The sequence below is a fragment of the Serinus canaria genome, chromosome 2 (genome assembly GCF_022539315.1).
Source record: "Serinus canaria isolate serCan28SL12 chromosome 2, serCan2020, whole genome shotgun sequence".
NCBI classification, from domain to species: Eukaryota; Metazoa; Chordata; class Aves; order Passeriformes; family Fringillidae; genus Serinus; species Serinus canaria.
This window is the reverse complement of record NC_066315.1, coordinates 26,002,073-26,030,032: the sequence shown is the minus strand read 5'-3', so window position 1 is coordinate 26,030,032 and position 27,960 is coordinate 26,002,073. Positions and strand designations below refer to the sequence as shown.

General features: G+C 37.0%; 1 protein-coding gene across 4 annotated transcripts in view; it reads left to right on the top strand.

The window, feature by feature from the left end:
* The window catches only part of ICA1 (islet cell autoantigen 1), a 65,532-nt gene that overhangs the window by 15,769 nt on the left and 21,803 nt on the right, over positions 1-27,960 (top strand). For all 4 annotated transcript variants that reach the window (XM_030229314.2, XM_050971362.1, XM_050971360.1 and 1 more), the window contains 4 exons: positions 1,051-1,174; positions 3,342-3,540; positions 25,859-25,984; positions 26,172-26,270. In XM_030229314.2, the coding sequence (XP_030085174.1) occupies positions 1,051-1,174; positions 3,342-3,540; positions 25,859-25,984; positions 26,172-26,270 (548 nt within the window). The remainder of the gene's footprint in view (positions 1-1,050; positions 1,175-3,341; positions 3,541-25,858; positions 25,985-26,171; positions 26,271-27,960) is intronic.

Here is a 27,960-nt window from a genome sequence, read left to right as displayed (position 1 = left end):
ATAAGAAGGTCTGCATTATGGAATCATTGAACAAGTGAAAAGGTAAAAATGAAAGCAGGGAACTACTGGTTTCATCCTATTCAAAAATAAAGATGATATTCCTTGCAGACACCTGAATGCAGATTTGGTTATTTGTTTGAAGATTTCCTGTTGTTTTCTATATTGATATAATGCAGTGATAGCAGTAATGACTGGAGAAAGCTTTCTTTCATATTTTTTTTCCATGACTTGTGTAAATTCAAAAGTGTCTTGTCTAGGAATCACAAGTTCTTTCTAAACAGTTTCAGTGTTTTGTTTTGCTTTTTTTTTAAATCAGGATTGCTGATTAAGAGTTTTTGTCTTATTACTAGTTTTATAATTAAGTAATCTATGCTATTATGATGAATTTGATAATGCTGACTTGATTGTAATAACCATACAGTAATTAGTGACAGTCATTCATGAGAGATGGGGGACCTAATTTGGGAAGTTTGAAACAGCAAGTTGTGTTATATGTCCTCTAAAGGTTCACTGCAGTTCATATTGTTTGATTTCTGACGTGAAGAAGAGACAGCTATGAAATCAGCAAATCTTCCAATTGCATTTTCTCAAGGCTTTCATTTTTCTTTATCCAAAGAAAGTCAGAGATACTGTTTCAGAATCAGGAGGTAAAATTGAAATACAGAATAGTAGTGTATCAAGTTAAAGAATTGGCAGGTGAAATCTGATGGAAAGATTTGCATGAGATGCAGATGTGCATCTTCTGGCAAAGAGTGCCAAGTCTGCATTGGAGTTAACTGTTGCCATTTTGGAAAATGGCAAGAGGACTTCAAGAGATCTTCTTTCGTTGTTTTAGGCCATTCTCCCTCTTGATTGTTGTTAAGTATATTGGCAAATGTCTCAAATGAATCAGGTCTTCTGTTTACTAAATGCAGGAATTTTGTGAAATTCTTTATTTTTGCTTTGCTGCTTAGACCTAAAGTGACTTAAACTGTTTGATGATAGGCCGGTTTTAAAGCTGTTAGGAGCCAATTAAATAACATATTTGACAACTCATTTATTTTTTGTTAGTTCTGTCTCAGGAAGAAAATGAATTGGGGAAATTTCTTCGATCACAGGGTTCTCAGGATAAAACAAGAGCAGGAAAAATGATGCAAGCTACAGGAAAGGCCCTCTGCTTTTCTTCTCAGCAAAGGTATATGGGTCAACATTTCTGTCTGATTTGCATAGTACGTGTGATAATGGTAGTTGATTCAACAATGTCATAATTCATTTGGCCATTTGAAATGTTTGAGAAACCAATTGATAGGAAAATTTTTGACAAAATCTGCTGTAGTATTGGCAATATTAGTGACTTCTTGAGTTTTGCCTGATGCTGCTTTTTGTCCATAGACGTTCTGTGTCTATCTTCAGATCCCCTGCCTGTCCCTCAGCTCGGTAGCTCTAAGGCTGTACTGGAGCATCTCCATAGCCTCTCTAGCAGTAGGGTTGTAAAGGAGCTGATGTCAGATCCTTCTGTTTGGTAGCAGTTCTCACTCTGCAGAGAAGTGCTGCAGCAAGCTCACTGTGGAGGTGTCTGGTTCCTGCAAGGGAGGGAATGAGTAAGGGAATACTTTTTTCTGGGCCATCAAGTCTCATACCTCAGCTAGATGGAGGAAAAAGGAGGAGTCTGAATGCCATCTTCTGCTTGAACTTTAGTGTAAAGTTGCCCTGAGAGAAGATCCCAGATCCCTACAGAGCTCATGTAGGTTGTGCAAGGGCCAGTAAAAGGTAAGGAATCCAGAGGGACACACAAGCACACCTGCTGTTAACCAGGGTCCTTAATGTATCACTGACCTAGTGTTTGCTGTAGAAGTTTAAAAGTAACCTTACCTGATGTCATTTGTAAGTATTGTGATGCTCTTTTTTACAGCATTAGGACTATGAAAGTATGAAATTCACCATCAGTCACGAAGGAAAATTCTATTTCATTGTGTTTTACAGGATTTTGGAGGGCTTTTAACTACTATGATACTTTCTGGCTTTATCTTGACAGTGGAGCTGTTTGGCTCAAAATGAAGCATAGTATACAGAGCATTGAGAATTTCATATGTCTATTATCTTGAGCTAGGGGTTGGTCATTAGGACCTCCAATAGCAGTCATGACTGGAATCTTCAAGGCACTAAGGCACCTTTGAGCAAAAGTGCTGATGACTTGCTTCTTTATGAAGAGTGACTGTTAATGGAAATCTCAATGCATATCTACATAAACTAAACTTTACTTCGATGTCTTGGTAAGAATTTGTGGAATGAGAAAAAACATCACGGAAAAAAAAACAAGTTGCATTAAATTCACATATTATTATAGCTCTTGCCCAGTATATTTTAAGACATCTTTTCAAATAAATTCACATAAAAATAAAAACATTTGTCTCTCTTCTTCTGAGCTATCCTCAAACTCTTGTTGAAGTTGAGACTGCTTTTATTTACGTTTCATGCTCAAAGCTAGCTCAGTAGCTGGAGATCAAGACAACATATCTTGGGGTACTGGAGCCAAAATTAGAAGTTCTCTTATGCCAAGGGACTTCCTTGCACATTAAACTATCTCTCCACTAATCTCTGTGGAGCTGTTTGAACCCATTCCAGTGAGGTGCTGCTGGAAACCAAGAGGAAAGCAGAAGCAGCAGGAGGAAGCAAAGCAAAAGCAATAATCCTGTCTAGTGTTGAGATCCGATTAGGAGCTGAAGTGATGGCATAGGGAGGACAACAGTGTCCCCTGCTGCCTTTCCAAAGTGTGGTTGTCTGAAGAAGCATTTAGATAAATGTCTAAATTTTCCAAAAGAAAAGGTAATGTCCTTCAAAGAAATTGTTCCAGTTACTTAAAAAAAAAAAACAAAAAAACCCACAAAGGAAAACTCAGATAAAGATAATGAATGATATGCTAATGGAAGTGGGTTTTGTAATCTTTAGCATGACATTGACGTTCCTGATACATCTGTAATACTTTTCCAGTAATAAATTACCTTGGTTATATTTTTATAGTTGCTAAATGAAACTTGTGAAGAGGTAATAACATACAAGTGGTCAAACTAAAATACATAGGCACAGTAGATGTTTCTTTTCCACTCACACGTGTAATTGAAAAGTTGCTATTTGAACAGAAGAGTTGCAAACAATATTCATTCAAAATGACTCTGTTTCATGTGTACCTCCAACCATGTGGTAGAATTGTCTGAATGTACACTAGCACTTAAGTGAACTGTGTTGGCTGTGTATGGTTTTTTTGAGTGCTAGTAAACTGTCAGGAGTTGCATTAATCCTTTGTGGAACAGCATGTTTAACAGGATCCTCTCCTTCCTCTCTTTCCTTCATGCCTTCCCCAGATTAGCACTCCGTGCTCCTCTCAGTAGATTGTATCAAGAAGTGGAGACTTTCAGGTACAGGGCCATCTCAGACACCTGGCTGACAGTGAACAGAATGGAGCAGTATCGGACTGAATACAGAGGAGCTCTTCTCTGGATGAAAGATGTGTCTCAGGAGCTGGATCCAGATCTTTATAAGCAGATGGAAAAGTTCAGGAAGGTATGAAGTTTCCTAGAAGGGGTTGCCTAATGTATGACAATGAAGCATGGTTTTGATTCTTCCAGGGAGGGCATAATTAAGAAGCATTAAAGATGCCATTTATCCTAACCTCTTCTTTGTGGGCTGTAAGGAAAGGCACTTTTTAGTAGTATATTCAACTTCAGCATACATCTTTATAATTTAAATAATATATCTTTTTGAAGAAGGTTATCTAATTTTGAATACTTAGTGGTGATGACTGAGTGACTAATAGAGGAAGACACATTTGCTGTCAAAGGGGGAAGGGAATATTAATTTTTGCAACTAAAAAGCAATAACAGAAGTGCTCTACCTAATTTATCTCCTGCTAAATTTTTAGGGCAGTTAAAGACCAACATTTTCAAAATTCACTATTGTTGGATTTTGGGGAAGAGTTACAAATCTGGAATTTATTTTTAGGTTCCTGATGCAGTTCAGTGTGATTCCTTGGCAACTGCTAAACACTAAAACTTGCTAAGGAAGCATTCTCCATAAATAGTCTTCATTCAGTGTCACTCAAGTTTCCTAAACTCCTCCCCTCCCAGAAGACTTGCAAAATCACAAGTCCTAGGTGGTAGGCTGCAATTTTGCTTCCAGGTGAGAGTATAGAGTTTATTTAGGCTGATCCTGTCACAGTTCAGGAATGCACATGAGACTTCCCATTTTCTAGTGAGGCCCTAGAGCCAAGTTTGTTAAAAGTCTATAATGTTCACAGTTGGCTGTTTATAGATGCTGCTTATCAAGAAGAGTTAGGATCTTAGGTAAAACCAAGTGGCTCATGCTTTGAGTAAAGGCAGTAAAAAAATTTACAGAAATTGTGTCATAATTGAAAGCAGAGGTCTAATAACAGAAACTGTATTAAAGTGTACATGTATATATGTATGTGTCTTAGAGATAGGTAATGTATAAAAGGAAAACCCTGTTAATTGATGGCTTAAGCAGTCTGTAAATGAAAGTGTTTGAAGATAAATTGTGGATTTTAAAAGCTTGACTAAACCATCCTAACAGGAAGGGACTGGCATGCATCTAACTGTGCCATTTTTTGTAAACCAAAGTGGTGACAATAGCAATTAAGAAAGGGATGGAACAAATAGTACCCCAGTTAGTCATCTAATCTTTATTTAATGCTTCAGTACAGGGTATTCCTGTAAGTCTTGTGGCACCAGACATATATTTTATTATGCCCTATGGGAAATGTTTGTAATGGCAAGTTCTTGCAGGTAAAATAATTGGTATGGTCTTGGCCTCAGCTGATTGCTTATGTACATTGTTTGATTTATTAGGAAAACACTTAAAAATGGAATGTTAGAATGAATAAAGCAATACTGGTAATAGAAAACTGATTTATAGCTTTCTTGCAAAACAAGTGCTGTGGAAAGCATAAATTATATAAATGGCTAAGTAATTAAAATAACATATGGTTTGTGCAGTGAGCTGCTGTAGATGAAAACCTAGATGTGAAATTTCGGACATCTTGAGTTGCTGTGCTTCAAGGTCAGCAAAAAAAAAGAATTTTTTTTTTAAGTTCTTACAAAATTTAGTAGCAAAAATGTGGAAATACTAGGTATTTTTAAATATTTCTAGATCTGAAATAAATTACATTCTGAGATAAAAAAATAAAAGTAGATTCTAAAATTCTGTAGCATGACCTCAAATAGTTAAAAAAACCAAACTTGAAAATCTTCTGAACATTTCTCTTGTCTAACTGGCTGTCGACTGAAAACCTTTCAGTTCACATTGTAATGCAGGGAACAAAAAGCTCTACATTTTGTAGCCAACAAAGCAAAGAAATGCCCCTGGTATCCACTTTCCCACATTTCCCATCTGTGCAACAGGCATATCAAACTAGTCTTTGAAGATTTAATACTTGCAGAAAGTAAACTTAGGGATTTTTAATCGGGGGGAAAAATACTGAAATAAAATCCACAAGCATAATGTTCCTTGGTAGCTGTTGCTAAGCAAGATCTAAGTTTCTTTTTAGAGCTTTACAAATATTAATGGTGGATTTTGTAGTTCTAAATAATTAGAGGAGTTTTTATTATCTTTTTTTCTGTTTTCTTGCAGATCTTAATTGTGCCATAGTGTGGCAGTGTAATGCTGAGGTTTTAAGGCTTATTTTCGATCTGTAACAATTTAAGAAGTCATGCTAGTTTTGTGTTGAGAAAGATATTATAATTACTCATGTAAGATTTTTGGTTCTTAAATATACTGTTGCCAGAGAGAAGCATTTTGAGCTGGAGCTGCACATTGAGTGATACACCACCAAGTAGTTAGTGAAGCTAATCCTGTCAGAGCGTTTGAAAGAAAGTTTTCTTCAGGCTTCTGATTGTAAAATCCAAAGTATTGCTTAAGTAAACCGTTTTTGGGGTTTTTTTATTTCTAGTAAACAGTGCTGGTTTAATGATCTTTAATGCACCTAGTACATCAGCAGTATTTATATCATTTAGTCAAAGGACTGTTTTTTAAGTATGTAGCCTTTTATAATGTAATCCTTAATGTATCATTATGTATACAGATATGGTACTTGCTTTTGGAGACCAAAGCTAAATCAATCCAGATGGGGTTTTCATACCTTCCCTCAGAATAGCTCAGACTAAAAGATCAATAGTTGAGTCAGTATTTTCAGAGCTGATAAAATCTGAGTTAAAACACTGACATTTTTGTAGCTCTCTTTCAAAACAATGAGGTACTTGAAAGAATTTTCTAATGCTGTTCTTAAGGCGTCAGTCTAAGTATGCAAGACCCAGCAACACTACCCCTTTCAGAGTGTCTCAGAGCACTGCAGAGCAGCCTTTTTACATTGTTTGAAGATAGCTAAGTAATTGTAGCTACTTGAGTCAAACTAAGGAAATAGGTATTTACTTTTCCCTGCAGAGTTCTATAAATGCTATGTAACTTCTTTATTTTTTTTTTCCTATTAGCAGTTTTTATGAATATTCCAGTGCTGTTCTGGTTACAGAGGTCTTCCATCCCAAGTTCAGAGTTTGAACTGGTTCTTGAGAGCGTCTAAACAGTGCTGTGATATATAGAAGAATGTTGATGAGCTAATATCTTTTTACCAAATTCTCCACACAGATCAGGTTTTTAAAGTTCTTAAATCTGGTCTCTTTTATCTATAAGTCTGGAGACTGTGCACTATAACATGAACTGTGCTGTTGTAAAAATATAGACCAAATGGCCCAAGTTCTGGTGTCCTTCTTCCAGCTCTAAAAAGGTTAAGCTTTTCCATGCATTTTCTGAGCAGGAATGCAACAGTGTGTAGGGATAAACTGAGACCAGGACACAGCCTTCCATATGCAGCCTTTAGGACACATGTGTTGTTCAATATTACTTGGCTGTGCTATCTCATGGACAGTACAATACAGACTTTCTCATCAAACCTGTACATTCAGTGCCATCCCTAACAAATAAAAAGCGAGAGCTGAAAAACTTGTCCTGCTGACCTTAAAGCTAGCTATGAGAAAATACATCTGTGGCATGATAGATTGTTTATCAAAAGCATATTAATCCTTTCTATATTTGTTTTTCACTTTCATTGTTCTCGTACTCCCCTGCTTCCCCTTCATTCTGAGGCTTGAACCCAAAGCTGGAGGATCTTTGTAAATACCCAGTGGCTATGCTGGACTCCATGAGACAGGCTGCACTGGACCTTACCACCCAGCTCTTGGTTTGCATGAACATGTTGAGAACTTGCAAGCTAGAAGCTGAATTGTTTGGATACATTTTATCTCCAGTTCTTTCTAGTCATAGTCCTTTATATGCTTGAAACAAAGTGAATGTCTTTAAATGTAATTTTAAAGATAAATCTATCAAGGGAAAAGTAAAGTGGGAAGGAAGGTTCAACAAGAAAAGCTCAAAATGACATAACAATAACTTAAACTGCTGTTGTTATAAGTGTACCAATATAGAGAGTGGCTGACCTGTGCAAGGTTTCCTTGAATATCTTTTATTTCTTGAAAGTTAAAACTTCTGTGGATAGATGGGAAATAATGAAGATATAAATAAACCTATTGATTAAAAGGTCATAAGGGCATCGCTGCCTAAATGTATTAATTGTAAAGGTCTCGGCAAGTATGGCTCAGATATATCTGCTGCAGCCTCTCAGGAAGGCTCAGGACCTACAGCTCAATTCACCTGCTGTCCCCTTGCCTAGTATCACTGCTGGGCACGAGGGCATTCTGGCTTGTGTGATGATAAAGGTGCTGTACCACGTTACAGCATCATCTGCTGTTCCCCTATGCATTAACATCAGCTGCTAAAAGCCCAGCAAACCTAAAGGCACTGTGGAAATGTGCTGGAGTATTGTTTTAATTTTTTTTAATACTCTGTTACTTTTGAAAACTCTTGAAGAGTTTAGGAAATGCAAAAAGCCTAGGAAAGGAGAAAAACCAAATATGAAGCTGATCTCTGACATAAGGACAGAGTTGGCAGTTGCCATCCTTGGGGACTAAATTTCAGTTTCTGGTAAAAATAAAGTGAAAAGGAAATCTGTAAGCATTTAGAATCTAGCAAACTGAAGAGCAAGTAAAAACACAGGTTTACAAATAACATTACATGTTAGTGTTTTTTATATTTTTGCATTTTTAGTCAAATTGTTCTTTTAATGGAAAACAAATTGCAAATCTGTGTTGTTGCAGTTCCTTATGAATGATTACTGGAAAAGTGAATTTAACTTTACTAGAAAAATAAGAGCTCTCAGGAGCTGAGAGTTGAGAATATTGACCGAGGAACACTAAACAGAGTTTCAGAGGATCACAGTATTTAAAGATGGAAAACAACTTAAAGATGAACTAAACTCTCTTCCTGCTAGGACAAAATCTGTACATCTGTAATATATTTTCCAAGTATTTTTCTATATCTAATAAAACAATTTGTTTGAGGGTGACCCTCTTAGAAGTTTTGTGATGCTGTTTGTTGATCATATTCTAGTTCAATTTTTAAAAGCCACCCAAGAGAAAACATGCTAATGCTGTTTGCATCTGCAGATGATATTAAGCTAGAAAGTCTTTCGGTTTTCCCAACAGCAAAGTGCACCAGCATCTTAAAGAAAAATATCTTTGGCCATGGCAGTCACAATGGTGTAAATAAAGACTCTAAGTTGTCATAGTTACAAGTAGCAGTATAATTGATGGATGTTTAGAGCCAGCTAGGGTAGTCACTGTTGACCAACCTTGGGTTTTAAAAATTAAGAAAAACAACTCTAAAAAAAGTTTTAGACAGTAGTCGTCTCTGTTTGATTTTAGGTGATACTTTCCAATTGAATTCCAACTCCATCTGAAAAACTTTAAGCACTTTTGTCTTGAGGTGACAATAATATAGGCCCCTGCATGTGAGAGAGCACATGTTGGTGTTTGTGCTCTGGAGGTGTCAGAAAAATCTGAGTTGCTTCAATAGACCGTATGCTGGATATGAGAAGTGTGGTGCTGCAATGGGAAAAAAGAATGGTGGCTTTTTTAACACCTGCTAGGAATCTGGGATAGTAAAGCCTCTCACATTAATAGATATGATTTTTATTAGCCTTGGTTCAAAATCTTCCTTTAAAAAAAAAACCAAAACAACCCCCCCATCTATTCTCTTCAGTGATTTGGATTGCTGCTGCTTACTAGAAGAATAGGTGAACTTCCAGGAGATGCAATAATGCTCTCTGCAAAGTAGAGAATTTGTGTCTCCTCTGAAATTGGTGAGATGGTGTCAAGCTGCACTCTGAGATCCACATCTTAGTGTAGCAATGTGATAGCAGAGCTAGAGATAACAGCCCACTCTTACGATATGATGATAAGCAACACCCACACCTATCTCTTCTTGTGGCATGCCTGTGCCATCAAGAGTAGGCTTGGTTTCATTCTGGTAGGGAATAGCAGTCAGAGTAGGAGTTTTGAAGTCAGGTTTTTAAATATAAATGTATGTGATGTTGGAAATGCTAAATTTAGTGATTTACTGAGAAATTAGGGTAGTGAAAAACAAAGCACATAAAGCACTCTTCAATCAAAATTGTAGTTGTTGCTTTGTGATTATCGCATCTCCTTGTAAAAGCAGATGGAGTTCAAGTGCTGAGCATGTTTTCTTTGAGGAGTTTCTGCTATAATGCTCTTTCCAGCTTCTCCAATATCATAGTAACATTAAACAGACAAACCAAAACATTACGAGATATCTCCCATACAAAATGCCCAGGCATTTCTAGGCAGCTAGGAAAGGTGTTGCTCTTTTGGAAACGTAACCTTTAGGAGAAATATTCTTCACAGTAAAAGCATAATATAGTCCTACAACTTTAAATTACCATTTCAAGTACCATTTGTAAGACTCAGAGTACATAATGATACAAAATCAATTATTTTCTGAAGCCATTTCATGTATATTAAATATCACAGATGATTGTTACTGAGTTAAAAGCAAAGTACTAATGTGTGATGGAGATGCCCTTTTAAAAGCATAATAACAGTATGCCTCTTAAAAATAGAAACAGACTTCTTGGAACAGATTACATCATCTTTAGAGGTATTGCTTGTAGAATATGGTTGCTTCCAGAGATTAATGCTTACCCTTGAGAAATGGTTCATCATCTGTTCAGTAATTTTTACAAAAGAAGAGTTTGAGGTGAGACTCTGAAAAATGGCGTTGAAGTAAAATAAAATTAGTCTGCTAATTAGTCTTCTAGACTACAGATACAATACAGTTTTTTAACAACTTCGCTTCTTGTAACCTTGCTGAAATCAAAAAAGGTAGATTTGGGTTATTTGTACATTTTCAAATTGTATTTATGTTGAGAAAAGGTAGGCAGACAGGAGCATCCTAAAAATTTCTGTTCACCTAAATAACAATAAAAAATGTTTCAACAGAGTAGAACAAATCTTCTAAAAAAAAAATCAGTGTTTTAAATCTAAAGCCTTAACTTTTATGTAATAACTGGCTTTGGTCCTAGTATTTAAAAGACTTTCTCAAACATGTTATGATAAAAATTGAACTCCAGGAATTTTCTCATGTCTAATAATATAGGAATGTGTAAATATTAAATTTAATATTGGATTAAAAAATATAGGAGCTGAACAATTATCTGAAATATTATTCTGAAAATGGGAAGAAAAGATGGTTGCCTCGACAATTTCTATTGCTCACATTTAAACTCAAACCCTGTAAGCTGGTCTATGTGGGCAAAGCTTGTTACCCATGTGGATCATTTTGTGAATTCAGAACCTAAATGAAGTGTAAAAAATATGACCAGAGTAGGCTGTGAAAAGAGAAATGTGATTTGGAAAATTCCCTCAGCCTTAATAATCTGAAAGGGCTAGGGAGGATAGCTAAAGAAATATTTTTTAAAAATAAATGAAATACAGATGTGACTGAGCTGAGAGAATTCTGCAGAAGTGAAGAATAAACAGGAAGGGGAATACAGCTGTTGGGGAAAACATTGTTTACACAAGAGAACCAAGTTTTTCTGTAGTCGCCACTGCCCAGGAATTCTTCTTATACTTTCCTAAAATGCTTGGGCACATGCATAATGTAGTCCATCTGCTTTGACTTCATAAGGCCTTAGCTGTTGCTAAGGCCGTAAGTTGCATGTTGCATAGGCTCTGAATGATTAAAAAGATGCTGTGTTTGATTTTTCTCCTTCACATAATGAAACCAAATTAGATAGGGTTAAAAAAGCCCCAACAAACAAGAAGGTACTGTTCTAACCAAAAACATGGCAAATATACCATCATCTCTGATTCAGGGTTCTGCCTGAACCCTGCTTAGATTTCAAATGTTGTTTCATCTGTAATAGCACACTGTGAAATCTGAAGAGCACCACAAAAAGATTTGTGTCTTTTTTATAAATTTGTACTCTTTCAGGGTTTCTGTCTTGGCAAAGTATAATTAAATTGTTTTGATGGAAACAAGCCATGCTTATTGATATATTAAATGCCAGCCAAGAATAGCAATAACAATGCATGGGATTATTTACAAAAGACTTTGTGTTACAAATGAACTGTGATTATTTGTGGGTGCCATTTTATATTCTGTCCTGAAAGGTTAAATAGAAAATGAAACTCAAAACCTTGACTTGCAGGACTTCTGCATTAGACTATAAACAGGGTGACTTTGCACTCAGGATGGTGAGAGCATCTGGGTACTGAATATTAAAGGAAGTTGGTAATCATGTTGATTTTGTTAAAGGTATCTTTCTTAATGTTAAGGGTGTCACATCTAGCTAGGATTTGCAACATGTGTCGGTGCCATTCCCTGGCAGTTTGTACATCTGTTCATCCTACTACCGTTTGCAATGGCTAAGATCCTACAGGCCAGCTCACTGTTTTACAGTGAGCTTTCAATGGGGATATTGTTACTGCACCTGAATCTGAGCGTTTCAAGTCCTTTTACCTAGTTCCAGTGTATTCACTTCTCCCATCTGCCTCCTCAGAGGAGACCCAGATTCAAGTAACAATCTTGATCAGGCCGTGAAGAATTTAATTGGGATACAAAGAAATTAATAATATGAATTATATTTTTCCCTAGAAGGACACTGTACCTGAAGGAGTCAAGAAGACCTCCAGATTATCTGCATTATCTAAGATAAACTGAACTGTATAATTACTAGATTAATATAGTCATGGGTATAGTAGACATGTTAGTTTTATGGTATATTACAATATTCTTTACATCACCTCTGGTCTTCAGTGTTCAAAAGCAGTAATTACCTGTCTCAGTTTCCTGCAGGGGCTGTCTAATTGCTCTCCACTTGCCAGCATTCCCCCCTGTACCATGTGTGGCAACCAGCCTTTGCTATCAGGTTGTCTAATATGATTAACACAAGTGAGTTATGATAAGCTCAGTAATTCTCAGTACTTTTAACACTCAGTCCAAGTTATACCTGCTTTAGAGCTATATGTGATCTTTCAAACCTGAAAGACCATATTATTTCTTCATTTCTTTATTTTTGCAATTTATCTTGGTTGGCCTGCTTCTTGCTACAAATCTTTGCAATAATTTTTAGCGACTCATAGACTTGGATCATACCAATAAAACGTGACTCTTTGTTTTCAGACAAAGAGTTATTTGCATCTATGCAAAGAACTGTTGGCTTTTTATCAACTCCCTTTGAGTCATTTCAGGAGAGGAGAGTTCAGTAGTTTTCAGGACCATATTCTTCCCTGAAGAGAATGTTTGTCCATGCATGAAAATATACACCTGTTTGTAAGTTGGGAGGGTGCGTCCAAGCACGCTGTGGTGGTAATGACTAATGTCTGCAGAGTGGCAGATGTATGTTCTCTGCTGGAACTGCATTTGGGGCTCATAATGTAAAAGTCTATCCCCAAACTCTGAAATAATGCTGTTTAGATGAATGTCATTCTGTATTCAATTTAAGAGTTTGCTGATCATTAATATTTTCTTTGTATGTCCTTATTTCAAGGTCCCTGTCAGTGTCAACAAGTGTTTTTTGGTCTTTTTTTCCTTTCAGCCTGGTAAACCACACATTCTGGCTTTGACCAGTACTGAAACTCGTTACTAACAGAAAGCTGAAGCATGTATTTAAAAGGCTTCTTAAAGCAGAAGAAAAGCAGGTGTTTTAACAAGGCTAGAAGTTCATATTTATTACCTTCCTTTCATTTAAATTGTCATTTCGTGTTTGTTCCTTTTTTAAAATAATTTGCACATTGATCTAAACTGTAAAAATGAATACAATGGCTGTGAGGAAGCCATCCATATTAATAGTTTCAGGAGCATGACGTGTTCTGTGCTCACTGGTAATCTAAGAGTAGCCAGAAGGTATAAGCTCTGAGAGGTGGAGCTGCTTTCATACACAGTTTATGCCTGTAATGACCCTGTGTCAGTGAGTTGGGAGGAGAGGCTGTGTGCATTCCAGCTCTCAGCTGTCACATATCTTACTGCATTAAAACTCCCTCCTTTGATACAGCTTGAAGTTAAACATATTGACCATAAGTAGTTTGTGTATACTGGATAAAATAGGAGGAGAGGCCTCGTGCAGCCAGCATTAATGTCAGCTGGGTTGCTGCTGCTGGCTGTATCCCTTTATTTCCCTGTGAACCTTTCTTGGGAGCACGAGCTACAGCTTTTTGGATCAAAGCTGCTGAGGCCAGGTGCTGTCCTGCACGGAGTGTGGACACATTCATTTGGAGTTGATCTATTTCTGCACAGGCAGGAGATAGAGAAGTTGCTTGGCAACATGTAAGGAGTACAGGGCTATGGATTTGAAGAGTAGGGGAAGATCAAAAGGTAAAGACAGGAGTATGTATGACCTGTTTTCTGGGGAAAATGTGTGGCTGTGCAGAGATGCTGCTTTTCTGAAAGGTTATGCCTAGATGAAGCTGACCTGGTGCAGAACTCTGTGTCATCACTCACTGTGTTTTCAACATAGCATCTGTCTATTTAGCTTAAAAATGTATTTTCCCAAACTTAAATTCAAGTCAGCCACTCCTAATTTGAGATAAGTCTTGTGTAAACACACTTAGCATCTGTTTAATTCAAAATTTTTGTTAAAACAGCTTAGCTAACCTGCAGAAAATAATCTATCTCCATTTCTTGGGCTGTGAGCTCAAAAGCTTTTGAATGTTTTAAAATGGGGCAACTCAGGAATGGTTTTCTGCTTTGCCTGAATTTTTATGTTGTGATGTGATCATAATTTCTATAATGACTCTGTGTGTGGTTCTGAAAAACTGAAGACTCTTGATGCTTTCATCTTCTTAACTTGAACAGACTTTCCTTCATTTTGCAGTAAGTAGTGGTTGGAATTACAGACGCAGTCCACATCATGTATTTGAGAGTCAGTTGCATGCTGTATTTGATAGAATTTTTTTTAAGCTGATGTATTTTCTGTGAATATTTCTTTGTATATTTTGTTGTAATTGTTTTATTTTAAGCAGTTGGATTCACATTCTGGGTCTGCACTATGTGTTCTGTTTGTGAAAGCTGTTGTGAGTCTTTAAGCTAAAGGCTCTGGTTTTTGGCTGGATGAACTTGTTGGACGGTGAATGTAATTTTGACCAGGGCTGTGTCCAGCTGCTGGATAAGTAGCAGGATTCTGTAGAGGCCTTGCTCTCCCCAAATGACACACTGTGTCTGCCTCTACTTGGCCATGCTAGAGGGGCAAAAATCAGGAAGGAGTAGGAAAATACCACCTTAATTCCTGGTAATTCCTTAGGAAAAAAAAACTTCAGAGGTTTTCTGTTGCTGTTGAGCTGTACCATTCAGCCTGTGGTGTTTGGTTGGTTTTTTTTTTTCCCTATGAAGGAACTAAATTACTTTTTAATAATGGAGGAGGAAGTATATGTCTATTGCCTAAGGGCAGCTGTTCAGATTGTTGTTATTTAGTACAGAGCACTGTATTGCTTGCCACAAATAATTTTCATGTCTCAGAGAAATTTAATTTGGGTATAACAAAACTTTGCTGTGTCTAAGAGGTGTTTGGATTCATGTCTTTGCCCTACTGTAACAGTGAGAGTAGGGAAGAAAGTATGCCAAATTTGCATCAAAAAAAGGTTTAAGCAGGTGAGGAAAAAACACATTCTCTTAAGACATCTTAAATTAGAATATCTTGTTGGTTGAATAGCAGAGCAACTTTTTTCATATAAATTTAGAGAACATGTATTTGATGGATCTGTTCTATTGAAATGCCTAATCCAAAAGCAGGGCTGTTTCAATTATATTTATTTTTAGCAAACTACCCTCTAAAAAATAGAGGGAAAAATTAGTTAGATACGCATTTCCCACAGGTTTTTTGTAGGCAATGGCACTGTTTAGTATTCCAGTCCCCACCTAAATGCCATGAGGAACCATTTCACTTGGCAGACAACCCTCTGGAAAGAAGAGAGGAGATTTGTGGTGGATACTGAAAGATAAGCTAGGCCTGTCCAGGTAAATCGTGTAGGTTTTGGCAATTAATTTCCAAAAATTCAAGCCTCAAGTCTTAATGTATATGTAGATTTTTTTCAAGGGAGTACAAAATTTTTTGAAAAATCTGATCTTCTGTCCATACTGCAGTTGAAATTGTAGAAATGTTGGAGTACCTCAGAATTGCCCCCACCCCTTTTCCAGGTGAATCTGTGTGAATGTAAAGCTTGCATTCTGTCACACAGTTATAATATGTGAAGCATTTCCATGTGATTTCTGTTACCTAAGCATGTTAGGGCATAGGCAGTGCTTGAATGCACACTGACACCTCTAACAGTTACAAAATTCTGTAACTCATGATTTTGAATTTTTGTAGTAGAAAATCTGCAGTTACACAGGTGTTATGATGGAAAAGCTAATTTGAAGTATTTGTGCTACCTTAGACCACAGAACAGAGAGTTCTTCTGGCATAAGAGGATGCTGTGCTGGTCTGAATCCAGCAGAGAAAACTCTCAAACTCTCCTTAACCTCAGGGTGAATGTGCCTCAGGGTTACTTTATTCTTCAGACAAAAATCCACTGTCTGTGCATCATCTTTCTTCACTGGTGTCAAGCAAATACACAGTGGTGTTTTCTTTCAGTGCTGTGACCAGTGGAGACATCACAGGACATAGGGTTTGTTTTCCTGTAGAATTGTCCAGTTGCCTTTTGAACCAAGATGAATTCTGGCTATCCCCAATGCATGGCTGTGCTCAAAGACCTGCCCTGCAGACACAGATGTTGTGTAAAGATCACCTCACCTCATTTTGTGTTCAGATGGCTTGTTCAGAAAAATGCTCTCTGGTTCCTGTGTTGGCTGAAGTCTCATTTTTTACAAGTCTTGTATCTGTGGTATGATGGCCTTCCATCATGCTCTTCCTTACTCATTTCTTTTCTGGCCTGAAAAACCCCCATCTATCATTCTTTTTACATAAACAAATTTACATATTTGGTCAAATATTTTGTTGTTTCTTGCCTTTTTTTCCCCATTTCTAAGCCTGAACTGATCTGTTTTTACAGATCCAACTTGGCATTCAGTTGAAGAAAAATGCAGAGTGAAAAGTCATCTCCCTGTGTAATATTTATGGAATCACATGCATAAAATGTGAGGAGGTTCTCATTTTTCCCCATCCTTAAAGAGACACAAGAGAGTTGAAAAAGGTACATTATAAAAAGCAGGAATAAACACAAGGCTGGGAAGGAAGTGAGGCAGTAGGGAAAAAAGAGAGAAAGGAGTAAGATAAATGTCTATGTGTTTGCATAAAGGAGAGAGGGAGAACTATTCAATTTCTGTGATAGCCATCATTGAATATATCAGAAGATGGTACAACCAGCCTTTGTTTTTTGGAGGGGAAAAAAGGAAGAATATTCAAGCCAGCTATAACCTTATATCCTCACAGGGTTCAGAGAATTGCTCACATCTGCTTTCAGTGGTTGTGAAGTAAGCAGTTCTGGCCATGGTTTACTCATTACTGCCAGGCTGGAGTTGCATGGTGTGTGAGCCAACAGGCTGAAGGCAGTAAAATTTTTACAGGCCAAATACTGAAAAACTAAAGAGGGAAATGTGGCATAAATGTGACACAAAGACCAAATTTCATATTCTCCTGAAAAAAAAAAATTCCACAGAGATTCTGGTGTATATCCATAGTCTGTCATTTTGGTAGATATTTTTATATCTTTTAGAAAAAAATCCTTTGTTGGGATTCAAAAGTAATAGTAGTAAATTCAGTGTACCTAACAACATATTTTCCTACCTTAGGTTTTTCTGTTGCTGTTAAAGTAGAAATTGCAGCAAAGCTCATTAAGCACATTTATCCTTAACATGGCATTCTCCTTGACCCTGACCATAGACATGAATTTCAAACAGGAAGAACACATGCCTCTGACCCAAAGTAATGAGAGGATAATAACAGACCTAAAAATTAGGGCAAAGTTACATAGGCAGGAGAAAATAAAAGCATGAGGCTCTATGGTCAAAGAAGAAAACAGAGAATGATAGTTGTACTTCATCTGTGATATGTTTGTATCCTGAGTACAGTGGCCTCATCTTCAGTGACTGGAGATGCAAACAACAAAACAGTGTACATTTGAAGTGCTAGATTAAAGAGTTCTTTTGTGTCTTTAATCACAATTTTGTCTCTTTTGTATATTTAATTCTTTTTTCCCAGCAGCAAACTGCTAATTGCAGGTCTACAACCACAGTTGAAAGCTTTTTGTGAGAGGTTTTTGTGAAGATCTTATGTAAAGATGTAGCTTAGCTGTAAGCCAGTGGTGTCTCTTGGTGCAGTTTGAGCAAGCACAGGTCACAGTCCACATCTCTGGATTGAAAACCTGGAGAAGAGAGTATCAAAAATATAAGATATAATACAGAGACTAGGGAAAGCTACTTAAGATGAGGTGTTTCTAAGTCAATCTGTCTCATTTAACAAAGACAAGATGAAAATTGGTTAGGCCATGATACATAAGCTGCTGAGACTCCTCAGTCTTTTCATCAGGAGTTTTTCAAGAATCATGGCTTGGAAGCTTATACTGGATGAATTAAAAGGGTAAATAAGGCACACATTCAAATATTTATGGTTATAATTAGCAACAAAAGAAATAATTTTCTGCATGTCATTTAGGTAAGGATTTATCAAACATAACTTCAGACATGTGCTCTGTAGATGTCTACACCTAAATGGATCTGTGAGAGTTCCCTTTATAGTCCTGTAGAGAGAAACAGGGTAATATGAAGTGAGTTCTAGTGTCAGTGGTTGTGTTTGCTAGATCTCCATCCACTAACACAGGCACAAGGTAGTAAGGTGGATGTCAAGGCCTGAGCTAGGCACACCTAGCATACTTTCATGGGTGGAAGGTGTGCCTGAGGGCAAGTGCAAGAGTAGTATTTTGTGATGTTCATCTGCTGGTTTGTACTGCCTTTAACCTCTCTGGTGAAATACATAGCAACTCCCCAGCAAGGCTTTTCTAGGAGACCTGTGGAGCTTCCCAGAGCTGGCTTAGGTATGAGTGACCAAGGGGGATAGGTGTGTGCACAGGGACAAAATGGTAAAAAATGAGCCAAAATAGTGATGACAATTTTGATGAGTCATAATGGCTCTCCTCAAGAACTGCTGTAGACTGTGTCCTAATAGGACATTTGAAAATCACAAAATTGAAGAAAATGACACTTTTTGGTCCTTCTTGGTGTTTAAAATTTTGCCATCCACAGATACGAAATTTTTCTAATAAAATGTTTAAACATATGAAAAAAGTAAATTAAGTAAATTGTAGCAGCTTTGAATGACAGAGTTTGCATGAAAGCTGCTGGGTTTGAGGGAATAACATTTTGGTTGTAATGTGACTTTTTTACTATTTTTTTTTCTCTAGGCTTCTTCATTGTAGTGTAAGGAGAGCAGAATGCATGCTTAAGTCATAGAGATTTGATGGTTCTGACTAGAATCAAGACTGTCAGCATTAAATGAAAAAAAACCTTTTAAGCAACTTACACTGATTTTATGGTCATTCTCTTTGTAGACAGTTGATGTTTCATATTCAGTTTTCTGGCTGAGAAACGTGATGTGGTCCCAGTAAATACAGGGAAATGCTGCTACTGTTAACTAATCCATGTTAAGATGCATTTGTCTATATTCTGTTCTGCAGCAATACAGCATTGCTTCTGCCTTTTTCCTTTTTTGTCCTCATTTTTTTTGTCTACTTTAGCACTCTTCTATTGCTTACCCTGAGTTCCAGGACTGTCATGAACAATTAAATCTAAAAGCTCTGAGTAATTATGGCAGGTAATATTCTCATAGGTATTTGCAGTTATTTCAGTTGGCATTGATTTCATTGGATTATGTTTGCTATCACTGTGTTTTAGTGCAATATTTTAATTGTTTCTCACCATGAATGTTTCAGCCATTGGAAAAATGGTCTTTGGTGGTTTAAAAGATTTTGTCTTGTCTTTTATCTTGGGATAGACTTGCCTTGTTCAAGTCTGTATAATGGGAGATTTCTACCCCATCAGGACATCAGAAAGTGGTATCATCTTCCTTTCCAGAATCTGTCTCTTGCAGTGCAACTGACCTAATACATCTTTAATTCAGCTTTCACTTACTGGCTGTCTCTCCACATGAATTTGCCAATATATTTAAGTTGCCTCAAAGCACAACAGAAGTGCTTTTTCAAAGCTGCTATGCCACTTGTTCTTTTGTGGCAGAAAGGCAGACAGTACTTTCTGTAGAATCATAGAGTGGTTTGGTTGGGAGGGACTTTACAAATCATCTAGTTCCACCTCCTCTATCATGGGCAGGGACCCCTTCCATAGAATATGTTTGGTTGGTTTCCAGAGGGACATGGGTAGACATGCATTTGTAATTAGGAACTTTCGATGAATTGCAACATGACTGCAAATTTGCTTAATAGCGTGAGAAGCATAGGGCTTTTGCACAAGCACAGACAATCATCATTAAGTCAAAAATGGCAAATTTAAGAAAAGTATTATTGGAACTCAGTCTGAACTAAAATTATCTTAATTCAGATTTTGTTTCTTGAACAAATGTGATGTGCATCTGCTCAGCTTCAGACTTAAAGATATCATTTGGATCTGTTCATACTGTCCAAGTAGTTTTCCCTTTTAGCTAGACGTGGCTCACTTTAAAAATTTCGTCTCCTAAAATTAATTTCTACCAGTGTTTCTCATCAGACCATAAATGGTGAAAATATTTTAATATCCAGGGCTGAAGCAGACAAACAAAAGTATGCCCACTCTTCTTTAAACTGTGTTTTTATGTGCTATTCTTTAAAAATGATGGAGCAGAGATTGATGAATGCAATAAATACTATTCCAACCCAAGGGAACAGTTGAATCAAAGTGTAGTCTGCAAAATGTAGAATATACCAAAGCACATGGAAATCAGGTTTCAAATACTGTGCAAGGCATTGGAAGCCTGTACCTTGCCTGTGGAAAAGTTTATTTACAGGCATTATTTTGTATAAAACATTACCTTTTCTGCTCTCTGACTATGTATTAATCATGAATTAAAAAGAAGGGGAAAAATAAACCAGTAAGTACTTAGTTAGGCTCATGTGAAAGTGTAATGGGTGCTCCTTATCAAAACACCACTCAAACTATGAAATTATTACAATTTGTGGGAACTGAGAATCTGGTTCCCTATGTTTTCTGTGCCATATGCAGAAATGCTGTAAGTTGTGCTCTATGGTATATACTTGGTCCATCAAACAGTTTGATTTCATTTTCATGTAGTCTTTACAATGATCAGGTATTGCAGAAGGTGCTATACTTATTTAATGCAAAGATTTGTGCTGATTCCATCTGCTGGTAGGGTTTACCCAGAGCCCCAAACAGGAATTTTTGCTATATTCCAGGCATTTTTCCCCCTCAATTTACTTATCCCCTCCTTTCAGCCTATACACACACTGAATGCTTTTTAGATTGAGTATGTGAGAGGTGGGGTGACAAATTAGACTAAAAGCATCTGTTTCTCCTTCCATGCTGGAAATGCTGAGACAAAAATATACTGTACATAAAGTCAGTTAGTACAGTTATCCAACACAATTTTGGAGATGATGCTTCACTAGCTGAATTGTCCCTGAAATTAGGCTACTACTGAAAATACATTTTGCATTTTATAGGAGACTGAAAGAAAGTAGTAACACAGATGTACTGTAGACATCTGATCTGAACATAAAGATTCCTTGAAAGTACATGGCCAATCTGTATTTTAGTAACTGAACATATTGAATAGAGTTTTTTAACTGGGTCTGAGGATTTTTTTTTTTTTTTATGTTAGCCTGCTTGAAGATTAGAATTTTTCTATTTGAATAAAGGTTTTCAGCATACTTGCTGGAAAGCAGCTCTGTGGAGAAGCACCTGGGGATACTGGTGGATAACAAGCTGTCCATGAACCAGCAATGCCCTTGTGACCAAGAAGGCCAGTGGTATCCTGGCGTTCACTTGGAGAAGCATTGACAACAGCTTGAGAGAGATGATCCTGCCCCTTTATTCTGCCCTAGTGAGGCCACACCTGGAGTGCTGTGTCCAGTTTTGGCCTCCTCAATGAAAAAGAGATGTAAAGCTCCTGAATTCGATCCAGTGGAGAGTGACAAAGATGATTTAGGGACTGAAGCGTCTCTTATCAGGAAAGGCTGAGGGAGCTGAGCCTGTTCAGATGCTGGAAGAGGTGACTGACCTAGTCAGTGTCTCTAAGTGTTTGAAGGGAGGGTGCCAAAAGGATGGATCAGGTTCTTCTCAGTGGTGCCAAGCAACAGGACAAAAGGGACTGGGCAGAAACTGATGCACAGGAAATTCCACCTGAACATGAGGAAGAAATTTTCACTGTGCACATGGCCATGCACTGGAACAAGTTGCCCAGAGAGGCTGTCGCTGGAGATACTCAAGAACTGTCTGGATACAATCCTGTGCTGTATGCTCTGGGATGGCCCTGCTTGAGCAGGGAGGTTGAACCAGAGGATCTACTGTGGTCCCTTCCAACTTGACCATTTTGGAATACTGTTTAGGAAACTGTGTTAGCAAATATTTTCCCTTACAATCAAGCATTCTCGAATCTGGCTTTTGAGCCCCCAGGATTTAGGATTGTAGCATTTCAGTCCTTTGAAATGACTTCAGGTTTGTCTGGCATCTTACCAAGCTATAGATAGTATCTTATCAAGCTATAGATACTACTTTCCAAATTTATGTTTTCTTGTGTGCTCTTTATGAACACTGTACTTAGGTGTTTGCATTGGGAAATTAAAGGCAGATCGTGCCACATTGCTGCTAAGAAAAAGAAAAAGAGTAATAATCCTTTTTATGTCAAGAGTACTGTAAGATTTTCTTGTATGATATAAATCTCACATCTAGCACCTATTGTTTCAGGTGCTTAGAATTTAATTCATCATAAAATGTTCAGGTTGTGTTTGGATCAAGGCAGTTCTCCTAGGGTCATTAAAATCCTGATAATTTTCAGACCAGGATTTTCCAGAAATTTTGTATGTTCAGCAAAATATATTATAATTCAGAAAATTAAATATAAATTAAATATGAATAAAAATTTGCCGTACTGAGACCACAATGAGGTTCTGTTTCTCATGTCTAAGAGAGTAATTGCAGAGAAAGGAGAAGATTAGTATGTATTATATCAGCTTTCCCCTGAGTAGAGAACCAAAGGTTCATTTTCATAACTTGTGTGGTATTAAGTAGATTATGCTTTGTAAGCACTAAGGTTTAATACCTAATTCCTGAAGCCAACAAGTAATCTTAAAAGATGTCTAATAATAATAATTTCAATTGAAAATGCACTTATTGGCACAGATAAAAAGCAAAAGGTCATGGTGATGTAGTGTGTGGTGTTCTTAGTTGTCCTGCACTGCTGTTCAGTAAACTTTCAATATATCAAACACCTAAAAGCATGCTTACTTTAATAGCTCTCATAATACCACATTTTCTTGGTTGGCAAGAGAAATGTGTAGCATTTGGTAAGGCAGCATTAAGTATCTTGAATCATCTGAATGAGTGTGATAAACATAAAGGTTTGTATTCCTCATTGTATTGTGGATTGCCTCTTTTTCTTTATGAGTGCCTTAGTTTTTAAAAGAGACTAATTACATGTTCAGTTAAGATAAATGCCAACTTGTTCTTTGCTAAATGTCCCTGAGGACTGTATGCAGGAAGACTACGACTCAAACTATACAGGTGCTTTTGTTTATGGATTTTTTTTCTCCTTTCTTAAGGAGTTGGAGTAGGAATTCATAATTCCATTTAGTAGTACTTCCTTTTTTAAAAATTGTGGCACACCATCACTGGCAGAGTATTTATAGTCCCCAGAATTCACATTCTTTGCTTACTTGGACTTTCAGTCTACAAAGCCACAGCTGTTCTTACTGTGCTTTCACCAGTGCTGTGATGTACCGAGTAGGAAAGGGATTCTGTTCTCAGCTGCACCATTGTAAAATATAGTTCTATATGTGACACATTTCCATTTACATCAGTTGAATTTCTCTGGATTTTCATGGCTGTAACTGAGATTCGTTTTTTCGAAGCCCAACATCTCTTACTTAAATCCCTACTCATGGCAGCAATTCTTTGTGGCAAAAGATCCACGTAATCCCATATTTAGATTTCAGTTAGAAGTTCCTTTTTGCCTAGGCACATGACTTTCTTCACAACTCTGCTTTTGACACTGAAGTTGTAACTGTGCTCTCAGGTATTTGAAGCTAAAGCAAATAAAGGATTTGAGGACCTAACACAGGACAAATGTCTTTATCCAGCACTGGATAAAGCTTCTGCACTTCTGCCACTGCTCCTATCTTCCTCCATTGCTGCTCAGTTTTGGAGGTCCATAAGCTCTTTAACCAACATGCTGCTTGGACTAGACAGATGTGCCTGGGATGGCACCGCTGGCATGCACAGCATGGTGCCTTGCTTGGACTTCATCAGGTACAATCTAGAAGTGTAGCAATCCTTGGGGATCCCAAACTAAGAAGCAGTCTCAGCTCATGCCAGTGTAACTCTGAGTGGGGCTTTTCATGACATTCCTTACCTTATAGCAGATATCTTGGCAGTAGCTACTCCTTGCTTTTTATATTATAGCTTAGCATTTGTCATGCTTGCCTGAGAAGTGGAAGCCATTGGAGCCATTTCCTCCTTCCTGAGGAAAATCAAATCTGTCTCTACCTCAGTAAAACATCTCCTAACTACCTAAGAAGTCTTCCATCTTCTGGAGAAACCTCTGGTTTTTTGAACTCTCCAACGTGTGAAGACAACAAGCAAGACATCAGTAAGATGTTTTACTCGTACTTAGAGCACTGCATCCAGCCAGATGTTTCAGTTGTCTTTGTTATTACTAGAACTCAAGTTTTATTCACTGATGGTTTGGTGGAGTTACTCTGGAAGACCTCCTCTTTTGGATGAAGGCAGTAACCACAGAGCTATTTTGTAAAGGTAGAGTAGCATTGCTCTTTACTAAGAAAAGAAAAAGTGTTTGCTTTTTTTTCATTTGGCATCATCTTTTTCTAAATCTCACCTGTAAGATTCTCAGTTTATGACAGATTTTGAATTGTGATAGTTTCTTCCTTATGAACAGATTAGGCTGATGTGCAGTATTGCTTAAGCAGATCTTATCAGTGAAACAAAGTTGCCACGTGTCCAGCAATCCAGGAGTCCCACAATTGGTATGAGTAGGTCCTCTAATGAATTTGTGATACAGATTCAGAGACAGGCTGGTTTTCTGCCTGGTTGGAGGTCTTGAATGCTATGAGTTTGGGAAAATAAGAGCAGAAGTACAGTAAACATAACATTTCAGATGGCATTATGAGATGTCTGTATTTGTTCTTGCTGCAAAGTTCCAGATTCGCTTCTGAAGATCAGGAGCATAAAAGTCTGACAAATCTTTGAGCTTGGGTTTTCTGGACAAAATGGGTTTACTCTCCAAGTTAGGCCAGAAAAGGAAAGAAATGTATGATTTACTTCAGTAGTTTGTTTTCATCGTGAAACATTTTATTTTTTAGGTAAGTATTTTATTTTAACTGTGAAAGAGTTATAGAAGATTCATTATATTTTGTGGTTTGATTGTTTCCCATTCCATTGGAAGAAAATTATAACAAAACTTGTTTACTTAATTTAAACAAATACCTTTCATTAATATAATATTTTGGTAGTGTGCAAAGCTGTCACAAAAATGGAAAATCCTGGATACTAAATGCATACATTTACCTTCTGCCCTGATACCAAATCATGCCAGTATTGCTGTCAAGCACATGCAGTTTGTGGAACAGGTTGTTGCATATGTACTTAATGTACAGGTATAGATACTTAATAGGTGATAGAAAAATAATTTTAAAAAATAATACCCCTTGAAACTGAAATTGTTAGTTCCTGGGAAAGGGGGGCTTGATATTTTTCTGATAGCAGTAAACAGAAAAGGCACTCCTATTTTAGAAGGAGAACTTTACTGAGTGAAATTTTTACAGCAATCTGAAGATATTGATGTGCTGTATCATTGCAGACAGACTTTAAACTTTGTCAGTGTAATTTGTCTCTTGCTGTAGGTACATGGAAATGTCTCTGACTGTGCACCTGTATATTAAATTGTGAACTTTTAGCTCCAAATTTTTTGGTTGGGCTTTGAAAGAGATACCAATATGAGTATCTTTTCCAGTTGTTCTCAGTCTATGTTTTATACTAATATCCATCATACAAAACAGGGGTTGTTAGAAAACAAAAATTCTTCCCTGGATATATTACAAAAAGCAGTAACAGAGAAGATAGTAAGAGTACCATTTATCAGACAGTTTATCTTCATTTTAGTGGGATTGGTGAAAATAAAACTGTAATTGAGCCTGTTCAGTTGTCTGATTTCCCTAGAGGTTGTATTAGTTTGCTCTTTCCTTAAAAATAGAGAAAAAAGTCACTACATAAACAATTGTCCCTTTGTGTGAAGGTTCAAGCACAAGTGCGACATGCAAAACTCAACTTTGACAAACTGAAGACTGATGTCTGTCAAAAAGTGGATCTTCTGGGAGCCAGCAGATGCAACCTCCTTTCTCATGTGTTAACAACATATCAGGTATCCAAGGAAAATGTTGACCTCTGAAAGAATGTTTTCCTGTTAATGTGGCTTTTCAAGAGGTTACCATGGCAATATTCAACCGTAAGAATATGTAGCTGGTGTTGGAGGGAAGATGTGAAATTTGCACTGAAAACAGATTTGTGTTAACATTGGCACTGAAATTTTACCCTGTAAAATTTTACAGACAACGCTGCTTCATTTTTGGGAAAAAACTTCACACACGATGGCAGCCATCCATGAAAGTTTCAAAGGTTATCAGCCATATGAATTCACTATGTTAAAGGTAAGGAATATATAGATATATATGTTTGCCCAGTGATACCCAGTAAGAGATCATACAAGGGTGTAGAAAGCATATGTTGATATTTTTTCCATATATTTTCTGACACTTTGTTTCCCTGTTTTGTCTTTTCATTTAAATACAGGTTTTTTGTTTAATGTCCTTCTGACCAGCTGTGCTGGTGGGCTCTTCCCTTACCTTCCTGATGTTAAAAGGTTTCTGAAGTTGTTTGCTTTGATCCAAAACTATTTCAGTCTAATTTGTGTAGGTAGCCTGTATTGTTGCTGAGTATTTATTCTTCCTGCTGTTTTGTATCTAAAAGTTTGATTAATTGAACAACACATAGGATGTTTCAAGATGTATAATAACATTTAGACACCTTGGAGAGGAACTTGGAAAGAAAATGCACGTGCTTTGGTGTATCCTCCTGATGGAACAGGAGGGACATTTGGGGATGCTTTGTACCTTTTGAACTTCCTCCTGTGAAACATTTCACCCTGATTTAAATTTGAAAGTAGATTGGGAATCTATGATAAAGAAATATCATCTATATTGAACCCACACATATAGCAAGCAACCCTTGAAGCAAAAACTAATTGTAAAAATGGTTGGGAATATTGTAGTGTGTTTAGGGTGCAGCCTTTGTTATGAGAATGTTAACCAATTATATTGCTCACCTCCTGCACTGAAAGATGTGATTTCCTGTTTTTCCACTGATATGTATGCTGATAAATCATGCTAATCAGGAGCTAGTTTAAAACTATAAGATTTTATGTAATTCTGTGCTTTCAGAAAACAGCTGCTTGGGAGTAAGACTGTGTTACTGGCTTTTAGTATCAGGGTTTTTGTTCTTTCACTCTCTGGAGCGTGGGGTTATTTTCTATACCAAAGTCTTCTCCATGATCTCTTGTTCCCAGCAATTAGTTTCTGATTGTTTACATTAAATGATTGCTAAGGTGATTAAATCAAATCTGGTGATTGCATCAGGTGAGATTGTGTTGCCTAAGAGAATAGATGTCTGCTGCTACTTCAGCATTACCAGGGTAGGTGACCTCTGCATGTCACTTCTAGAGGGTGTGGTGAGTCCCATCTCACCTCTGCTACACCTGGGTGTGGAATAACAATAGGAGATTATGGTTAGGGAACTGATGCCTACCAGGCATATCATATGTTCATGCCAGAGTAACTATATATTAAAAAGGAGCTGCAAACTAATTTTACATTGAGATTAGGAGGTATTATTTTTAATGAAGTATGGTAGGTAGCTGTAGCTGATCTAAGAGAGTGTAGTTTCTGATGGAGAAACTTTTGGTCTAAAAATGTACCCAATAGAGATGCCATGTCTGTTGCTGACTTTATGCATTAAAATATAAAATCAGAATATATACTGGATTAAAATAAACATAAATATTTCAGTGTACCCATCTCTACATTTAATTGGAAGTTACTTCTTTTGGACTATTTTTCCCTGCTTGATACCACAAAAGGGTTCTTTCTTAAATGGAAATTTTGAATTTGATGCTTGCAAATCACTTTTGTCTTTTATGATCCCATAAAAGACAAAATCTTGCTCATACAATTGAAACGAAGGATATGTGAATGTAGGATTAGTGTTCTCCTTTAAAACAAGAAACTAATGCAAGTTAATATTTGATTTAGACATAGATGGTTTACTGAAAATTAAGAGGTGCTA